At 56.9% G+C, this 9,795-nt stretch overlaps 1 protein-coding gene across 1 annotated transcript; it reads left to right on the forward strand.

The window, feature by feature from the left end:
* Window positions 1-5,035: 5,035 nt before the first annotated feature.
* POU4F2 (POU class 4 homeobox 2) lies at window positions 5,036-6,735 on the forward strand. Its single transcript, XM_065665200.1, has 2 exons — window positions 5,036-5,332; window positions 5,794-6,735. The coding sequence occupies exons 1-2, from the start codon at window positions 5,036-5,038 to the stop codon at window positions 6,733-6,735; spliced, it is 1,239 nt and encodes a 412-aa protein (XP_065521272.1).
* The last annotated feature ends 3,060 nt before the right edge of the window (window positions 6,736-9,795 follow it).

Raw genomic sequence — 9,795 nt, forward strand, 5'->3', positions numbered from 1 at the left:
CTTACCTACTTCATGTTGTCCAGTATTTCTTTTCCTGTAGTAGACACTTTATGCCTGTGAATTTCCCTCTTTACAATTTTTACTTTATCTGTAAGGAAAAGCAGTGAAGTTTGCTGCATATCCAGCTGCTTTGATTTCACACGGTGTTTGGACAGCAGGTGTATCTCAAAGAAAACCCCAACAAATGAACAGAAACACAGGCAAAATCTTGGCTTTGCAGGATGCTCAAGGCCCTTGAGCTATAAAGCATATGATGGAAACTTGAATTAAAATGATGCATTGAAAATAACTTCTGTATGGAGCCATGGCAAGCCAAACAGATGATGTATGGTGCTGATATCAGCTGTCGTTTAATAGTGTGGCACAGCAAGGAGTCACCATTGCCACTAGTGTTAACCAAAGCTACGGATATAAAAAGGCCTTTCCCGAAGCCTCCAAGGCTGGCAGAGCTTCATGAGAACCCCAGGAGGTGTGAGAGCATCCTTGGTCTCCCGTGCCAGACCAGGCCCACCTCAAACAGCAGCTCCAGTGAGAAGAAGGGGTTGACATCCCTGACATATACCTGCCAGAAAGCCCTGCACAAAGGTAGGACCTGCCTCCACCTCCAGCCAGCTTTCACCCTCCCTCCTGGAAAAGTTCACCCTCCCTCCTGGAAAAGTACTTTTTGACTGGTGCCCTGGGCACCGTTTGGAACACCCCATGTATGTACGTGGGCAGAGGAGAGGCAGTGTGACCCAAATGGCTCCTGCTTAGCAGTCTGCTCACATCTTTCTCCCACAAAGAATGTTCAGCTTTCTTTGTCTAAAATGTTGAGTGGTTATGAATAGTAAGGATAGACTATCTGTAATTATTTTTAAATTATTAATGGTTTTGTTAGATCCCTTCACTTTTACATTAGGTTTCTGTTAATGTAAGTTAAATCAAAATGTACTTCAGTTCCAGGCAGCTCCCAAATGTATTTTTCATTCTTTCATAACATTACTTCAACTTCTCGATGAGGTGTCTATGATAAAGTTTGCTCCTGAGCCGGCAGACTCCCAGTCCTAATGAATTCAGCAGAAGCCCCACCGAACAGGCTCCCATCAGTCGGGCTAGATGGCAAACGAGGAGGCCAGAGCTGCATTGCCAGTTAATGTAGTACCCCCAGCTCGCAGGTGTCATACCCTATTCATAAGGAAGACTGCAGAGGCCACGGGAGCATCATTAAAGACAAGGGGGGAGTTTATCAGCGTAACTGAGTTACTTTATTGGCACTTTCCATTACACCAGACACTCCTGATCAGGAAATATTTGCCTAGCGCCTCACTCAGGGCTCAGACGTCGCAGGCGGTGAGGAGTGGGTACCTCACACCACCCTGCCTGCATTCCTGCCCCCGGAGATGCTCTCAGCTGGGGCGAAGGACTCAGCTCAGGGCCGGGCGACCCCGGGCTATATTCTGTCTCCTCCAGAGAGCCCCCCAACTCCTTCCGTTGCCCCTCGGTTTGGCGGGGCCCGGGAGCCCGGGGCTCCGCCGGGACGGGCCGGCTTCTGGCCAGCCACTGCCCGCCGAGGGGAGCGGCGTCGGGGAGGGAAGCTTGCGGAGTTAAACGCATGCATTCAACACAAAAGCCACGAAAATGCCTGGATAAATTATGCAGAGGGATTTCTGGATTTCTTTCAAGTAATTAAGTTTCGATTTCTTGCATTTATTTTAGTGCCAGGAAGCACGAGGCGCCACGGACGGCAAAAGTCTTCATTGATCGTTCCGGGCTTTAAGTTTGACTTCGTGACTTGACTTTGCCTCCGGCGGCGGAGCGGCCCCTGCGAGGCCGAGGGGCGGCGGGGCCCCGCCAAGGTTGCACCCCCGGCGGCTGCCCATCCAGAAACCAGATTTGGAAGGAAGGAGAGGGGAAGCGGGAGCCGCTGCAGGCAGCGGCGCCGGGCTGAAGGGGGCGAGGCTGCAGGGGGTGCGGCCCGATGGGGCGGCCTGTTCCGGTAGCTGCCGCCGCGCCGAGGGTTGCAGCCACCCGTCTGAACCCACGGAGGAGGGACCGGGTGTCCCCTCCTGAGCACCAGGAGAGCGGCAGGGAGGCTGCAGGGGCAGCCCCTCAGGTAGAACTGGGGCTGGTGCTGCCCCGTGCTCACAACAAAGGTAGAGTTTGCTCGAAGTGTAGCCCGCATCTTCATGGATTAAAAATTCATAGGGCGCATTAGGTTCGGTAAAATATGAATGTGCGTCTTTAAATTTTAATCGTAAATCAGAACATGGATACATGAGAGGCGACAGTGATTTCTCCCCAGATGTCTGCGTGGGTCAGGCTGTGGGCGTGGGTAAGGAGGGCGAGGGCTCTCCTTTTATTTAGGAGGCCCGATGGTGCTCAGAGCCGGCTGTGGGGCCCGAGGCCCCGGAGGACCGTCGATGTGCCGGGGGGCGGCGGGGGCCCCGCCGCTGCTGCCGCTCTCCCGGGCTTCCCTGGCCAGAGCGGGCAGAGGGTGCAGCTGGGCAGCAAAAGCGAGCACCCCCAAAACCACAGGAAACGGGGGCAATAGGGAAAGGCGGCGGTGGCGGGGCCGCGGGCAGGGCGCTGCCGGCAGCGGGTTACCAGGGCTCCGCGGGGCCCGGCCCTCCGCCAGTCCCCTTCGCCCGGGGTGCCACCGGCAGGAGCGGCCTCCGCGGGGACGCCACCCGGAGCCCGACACCGGGGAAAGTTTTCCCAGCTGTGCCGCCGCGCTGCTCCGCACCCCGCCGCACCCCGGTCGCGGCCGCTCGGGGCGGCGGTGAGCGCTCGGCGTTTCGGAGGACGGGTTGTCAGCTGCTATTAAAATCAAGATTAATTCATATTAACGATATGCGTTCTCAATTCTCCCGTGTGACAGCATACATTAGAACAACTATTGCGAGTAATTAAACTCCGTGCGGGAGGGGTTAAACGTATAGCGTGGAGGGGGTTTATCCTCGCCCTTCTCTCTGCCGAAGTTCAGCGGGGGAGCCGGGCGGGCAAAGCCCCTCCTCGGCTCCGCGGACCCGGCGCCAACGAGGTGTTTTCTTCTTCTTTTTTTTTCTCTTTCTCCCTTCCATCAGGAAGCGGGAGGTTTCCCTCCTTCGCCCGCACGCACCTCCTGGCACGCCGGGGCTGAAGCGCGAAGGGCTGCGGCAGGGGATGGAGTGCGGGAGCGGCCGGGACCGCGGAGGGAGGCGGAGAGGCGGGGGGACGGGCAGCCTCCTCCCCGCCAGCCTCGGCGGGCCCCGCCTGGGCCCTGCCCGGGTCTGCTGAAAATAAGGCAAAAATATTCTTGATGGCTTTTTCTGTGGCGTTGGAGATGCTCGGTGCTTTCGAGTAATTAGACAAGCCAAAAGCCTTTTGAAGATGAAGCAAATTGGACAACCCTTGTTAATTAGAACATAATTTAAAGTTTGAAATTATATCACTCATGAAGTAGCCTAATTAAGATGACGATATGTTAATAGCCTACTGAGACGCGAGGCGCGGAGGTTTGGCATGAACTCCTTAAAGGCTTGCAAGAAAATCCTCTTTCCTATGTTGTCATTAATAAAAGATTTCTATAGACTTCAGCCTTTCAACGGTGACATACAATTTATAGTACACACAATGCATTAGCCCATAGTGCTGCTCAATTTTTTTACTATTATGAAAACTAATAAATTCGTCAAGCTGAATTAAGCATACAAATCAGATGAGGCATAACAGATTACATATTGAAGCGCTGTGTCTCCCGAGCCTAAATGAAATTTCAATCTAATAATTCCTTCCTGGCCCGGCCATAATTTGTTTAGAGATGTTGTTCTACTTCTTTCCAAGCGCTATTCGCACCATAATTAAATGATACTCAAGCTTTTAACTTTGATTTATTTCATTTCTCCGAGCTGGCGACAGTGAGAGCTGATACAATGTAATTTTTTTTATTTATTTCCCTTAAAATTACCAAGTCTGCTGTTTAGGTGAGAAATTAAACACCTAAGCACTTATTTTAACCTTCCCCCTGCAAAGTGAAATTCATGGAAATAAACCCGGCCGCCGCCAGTAAAATTGACTTTCACCGATTTCTTTTCTCTTTCTCTTTTGTTTTTCCCTTCTCCTTTTTATTTCTTTTCCTCTTCTCCTCTCTTCAAGACTGCTGCAGGGGGAAGTTGCCGGGACAGCGCTGCCCTTCTGCAGAACGATCCCTCCTGCTCCCCGCCTGTGGGGAAGGGGGACACCAGGAGGGAGACATTCCCGAGACGCCTCTCCCTGTCCTCCCCTCCGCCGCCCCCCGGAGCGGCCAACAGGACCAGGGCAGCGCCCGGGACACTCCCCGGGTGCGGGGTCGTTGTGAGGAGCCGGGACAGGATTTCTTTTTGTTTTGTTTTGTTTTAGTTTTTTATTTCATGGAGGTAGATTTGAGGCGGGGGCTCCTCCCCCCCCCCCCCCTTTTTTTTTTTCCTTCTTTTTTTCCCTTCTTTTTTGGCTCTTTCCCTCCCCTTTCCGGGAGGCTGCGGGGCGCGGCGCGGCGGTGAGTGCCGGAGCACGCGTGGGGGGGCGGGGGGCGGGCAGGGAGCGGCAGCGGGGGGGCCGGGGCCGAGGAGGCAGGCGCGGAGGGGCCCTTCCCGAGGAGTTGGGCTGTAGTGACAGGCGAGAGGGGAGGGGAGGGAGGGGAGAGAGTAAAACCCACCGGCGCGGCGGCGGGGAGGGCACTTCGCGAGAGGCGAGAGCCGGCGCCGGAGCGGAGGCGGCGGCGGACGGCGGCGAGCGCCGGGGCGGAGGGCGGGCAGGAGGCAGCCCGCGCATCCCCCGCGCATTCCCCGCGCATCCCCGGCTCTCCGCAGCCGCCTCTGCCGGCAGCGTCCCCCCGGCGGGGCTCGTGCGGGCGGCGGGGGCCGAGTCGGATTTTTATAATTTTTATATTTTTATTTTTTTGGGGCGTGGGGGCGCGGAGGGGGGGGAGGGGCCGGGGCTCCTGTGGCTTTTCCGGGGGGTCCTGGCCCCCGGCCCCGCGCCCCTGCCCTCCTCCGGCGGCTGCCTGCAGGCGGGCCGGGCCGCTGCAGCGGCGAGCACCATGATGATGTCCCTGAGCAGCAAGCAGCCCTTCGGCCTCCCCCACGGCGGCGGTGGCAGCGGCAGCCTCCACGAAACCAAGTACTCGGCCCTGCACAGCGCCTCGCCCTGCCCCTCCGCCGCAGCTGCCGCCCCAGCCGCCAGCTCCCCCAGCAGCAACGGCACCAGCGGCTCCGCCGGACGCGGCTCCGGACCCGGCAGCAGCAGCTCCGGCTCCGGCTCGGGTTCCGGCTCCGGCCCCGGCGGCGGCAGCGGCGGCGCGGAGGCGATGCGACGGGCCTGCCTGCCCGCCCCTCCGGTAGGTGCCCGCCGCCCGCCGCCCCGCTTTAAGGGGAGCCCCTTGGCGGCCCCCGGATCCGCCTGATGTTTTTTTCATGGCCGCGCAGCAAATCACCCGGCGCCGCCGGGCTCTCGCCCAACTTATGCATGCGGCGGCTCCTGCCGCTCGTATTAATTTTTATGACCTGAGATGCTGCGTGCGGCTCGAGTGTGTGTCCGCCCGCCCGCCCGCCCGTCCGTCCGCCCGCCCGTCCGCCCGCCGCTGGCTGCCTCTGTGCGAGCGGCTGCGCGCCGCGCCCGCTCCCTCGCCCCGCTCGCTCCCTCTTCTCTTCTCCTCCCCCCTTCTTCAACCTCCCCCCTCCTCCCCTTCTCCAGGATTTCTCTTTTAACATGCTGGGAAGGTTTTAGTGGCACGGCGGAGTGCGCGGGGAGGCGAATTCCCTGCTGAGCGTTATGTGTGCCTTCTATTTGCAATTGCAGAGCAATATATTCGGCGGTCTGGACGAGAGCCTGCTGGCCCGCGCCGAAGCCCTGGCAGCGGTGGACATCGTCTCCCCGAGCAAGAGCCACCACCACCACCCGCCGCACCACAGCCCCTTCAAGCCGGACGCCACCTACCACACCATGAACACCATCCCCTGCACCTCGGCCGCCTCCTCCTCCTCGGTGCCCATCTCCCACCCGTCCGCCCTGTCGGGCACCCACCACCACCACCACCATCACCACCATCACCACCACCAGCCCCACCAGGCGCTGGAGGGGGAACTCTTGGAGCACCTGACGCCGGGGCTGGCGCTGGGGGCCATGGCAGGCCCCGACGGCGCCGTGGTCTCCACGCCGGGCCATGCTCCGCACATGGCCGGCATGAACCCCATGCACCCGGCGGCGCTGGGCATGGCCCACGGCCACGGGCTGCCGGCCCACATGGGCTGCATGAGCGACGTGGACGCCGACCCTCGCGACTTGGAGGCCTTTGCTGAGCGATTCAAGCAGCGCCGCATCAAGCTGGGGGTGACCCAGGCCGACGTGGGCTCGGCGCTGGCCAACCTGAAGATCCCGGGGGTGGGCTCCCTCAGCCAGAGCACCATCTGCCGCTTCGAGTCCCTCACCCTCTCCCACAACAACATGATCGCCCTCAAGCCCATCCTGCAGGCCTGGCTGGAGGAGGCCGAGAAGTCCCACCGCGAGAAGCTGGCTAAGCCAGAACTCTTCAGCGGCGCAGAGAAGAAGCGCAAGCGGACCTCCATCGCCGCCCCGGAGAAGCGCTCGCTGGAGGCCTACTTCGCCCTCCAGCCCCGGCCCTCCTCCGAGAAGATCGCCGCCATCGCCGAGAAGCTGGACCTCAAGAAGAACGTGGTCCGCGTCTGGTTCTGCAACCAGCGCCAGAAGCAGAAGCGCATGAAGTACTCGGCTGGCATCTGAGCCGCGGCCGCGGGGAGCCAACAGCATCACCGTAACAGAAAATAATAATAATTAAAAAAAATTATAACTAAACAACAGCAACGAAAAAAGCAAGGAAAGGAGGAACCCCCCTTCCCCAGCCCACCCCACAGCCCGCCCCGTGCCCAACTTTCTGGGGGAATCTCCCTGCGGAGCCGCCGCCCGGACCCGGCCCGGCAAGTACCGCTGGTTTTTATTCTTACAGACCTCGCCTGGGTGCAAGCGCGAAGGGAGCCCCTCACAGCGGCGTGGCCGCAACGCCAGGGCTTCCCCGGGACCCAAACTTGAACCTAGAGTGAGGCTTCGCGCTGCGAGAGACGTCTCAAAAGTATTTTGATTTAAATGATGATGATGATGATAATAATGATGATGATGATGATAAAAAGGCAGGTTTTTTCTGCATTTACACTGCGTATTATAAATATATAAATATATATATATTTTTACTGTGGTTATAATCCTTTTCCTTCTCTGAAGTTATGACGCTTAGGGAAAGAGCTGATCCTGCTGTGTTCACTGGTCTTCAAAAGCTATTATTAGATTACTGCCAAACAAGCCCTTGTAAATTATTAATTTATCTCTCTAGCAACTTCATTTCGTGCTCATTCTAATTAATTACACCTCTTTAATCTAAGTCTTCATACAAGTAAAAAAAAAATGGATAGTGAGAATCAAATATTTTGTGTTGGTAGGATTTATGAACGTGAGCTTTTTCTCTTCTTCTGAACGTCCCTTTTGGCCATCTGTAAATTGTCACCTAAACCTAAGGTATTTCTCTGGCAAGTATTTTTATTCGTACGGCGTCGGCACCCTATAGTAGATGTCCTACATTATTTGTGTAGCCTGATTCACTGTCCAAGGTATTTGTTTACCGCGTTACATATTTAATGGGGATTCCCACATTGTCCCCACCACACGCTGCTCCCGGAGCGAGAAAGGACACGGCCTCGTAGGTGACAGAGGGAGGGAGGGAGGGAGGGTGTTGGGGTTGTCGCTTCGGGTTCCTTGCCAGCACAATATCCGTCTATCTCGATTTCAAAGCTGTATCGCGACGGGATTCAGACCGGTTCGGTTATTTATCTATCTATCTATCCGGTTGCTTATATATTTATTTATATGTTTATTTATATATTTATTTATTTGGTCGGTCGGTTATTTATTATCTTTGATCACAATGCTTTTCCACGGAGGAAAAGTCCCTTTTGGAGGTCTGGTTGTAGCGAAGCCAAATTTCAATTCGTAGGAAAGGGAGGGAGCGAGGCTGCACTGCTTGTAAATTCACAACTGGTTTGGTACATTTCTTTTTGGAACGACAACAATAAACAGAGGGTACTCGGTTGGGTCCCTGTATGGACTGTAAATATTTCATTGGCGTTGAAGCACATATAGATATATTCTTACAGATTCCGCTGTACCGCTGTTCTATCCGAGGCTGTTTTGAAGTCTTAAGTTATGTACCTGGCCCGATTTCGTTCGATTATTTTTGTTTTGGTTAATAGGAGCTTTATTTATTCTAGTAATGTACTAAGTTATTTTTAAATGTTGTTGAATCGTCTTTCATTAAAAAAAAAAAAAAAGGAAAAAACGGTTTTAACGTTTTCTTGTCCAAGTGCGTTTGCAGCCTCTTGCTTTAAAACCCCTCTGCCCGAGCTCACCGCCGCCTCCGGGCCGGGGCTTCGCTCAGGCCTCGGGGCCGAAGGGGTGGTGTCGGGGTCCCCCAAATCGCGCAGCCGCGGAGGGGGAAAGTGGGAGAGCGGCCCGGGGGTGCGGGCAGCACCACGGACAGCGCCGCGGCTGTCGTTGGTAAGCGTGTGAGTGGCCGGGATTGTGCGTGGAGGTTGATGGGGGATGCGTGTGTGTGTATGGGGGGTATGTGGGTCTGGGGGTGCCCCGCCGCGCCCCCGCTGCCCGACCCGCTCTGCCTCCCGGCGCGGGGCAGCCCAAAGTGCCACGCACGAACACGCGCAAAACCCCAACAAAAACAAACAAAAAGAGGGGATGAAAAAAGTGATTGCCCCGCGTGGCGCTCACAAAAGCCGGGGAAACCCGACGGCGGCGGCGGGGAGGGGGAGAGGAGATCATCCACCAACCGCTATTAAATATTCATATTTCCCCCCAGTCACCAGCTCCAGCTGCATCTTCAAAGCCGCTCGGGCACGCCGAGGGTGCCGGCCTGCTGGCACGGCAGGGGCGGTGGCTCCGCGGGCGCGGAGGGCCGCAGAGGCATCGCCTCATTCCTTCCCCTCCCAGCACGGCCGGCCCAGGCAGGTCCCCCTCAGCGAGGCCGGAACGGCCAGCGCTTGTCGCTTCGTTACCGTCATTGCTACGGTACCGTAAAATCCCGCGGGCACGCAGGGCTCCCGCGGGTGCTCAGCGCAGCTTTTCTTCTCCTTCAGCCGCTGCCGGGGCTGCAGGCGCAGGACGGCTTTTTGGGAAGGGGCGGTGCTGCCCTTCCATGGAGCCCGCGCACTCCTGCGCGCTTCTGCGCGCCCCGCTGAGGGGGCAACCCCCGGGCTGAGCCCCCCGTCGAACCCCTCTCCCACTCCCTCCGCCGGGAAATGCCCCCCTGCCCCCTGCCGTGCAACCTCCGCGGGCATGGGGTCGTAGGGGTGGGAAAAGGGGGTCGGGGCAGGCCAGCCCGGCAGGGGCCTGGGCCAGTGGGACCCCTGAAAGCAGCAGAGAGCCCCCCAAAACCGTCAGCAGGTGCAGGCAGCGGGCGGCGAACAGCCCCTGAACTGCTGCTTCGCCCTCTTAAATGAGCCATTCACTTAAAGGCTATTACGGGCGAATTAATAAATTACACAGCGAATTATTAAATCCAGATAATTACAAGGAATAAGTAAGTAATCATTAGTTATCTCAGCTAATTACTGTGGGTCAGAGCGAGCGAGAATGTGAAATCCTCCTCGGGAATTGAAATTAACTTTGCACAGTGAGTCTCTCTGCTTGACATCCCCAGTCTGTAGGCACATGGCAGCTCCCCTGTGAGCTCGGCTTTCTATTTAACTTGGAGAGAATGGAAATAAAATTAAGTGGCGATGT

Source organism: Lathamus discolor, chromosome 1 (assembly GCF_037157495.1).
Source record: "Lathamus discolor isolate bLatDis1 chromosome 1, bLatDis1.hap1, whole genome shotgun sequence".
Classification (NCBI taxonomy): Eukaryota; Metazoa; Chordata; class Aves; order Psittaciformes; family Psittacidae; genus Lathamus; species Lathamus discolor.

Bases quoted from the DNA above. Each gene is read 5' to 3' on its own strand.
- POU4F2 (XM_065665200.1), top strand. From the start codon at position 5,036: ATGATGATGTCCCTGAGCAGCAAGCAGCCCTTCGGCCTCCCCCACGGC. The intron at 5,333-5,793 runs GTAGGTGCCCGC...TTGCAATTGCAG, and splicing joins CCTGCCTGCCCGCCCCTCCG to AGCAATATATTCGGCGGTCT.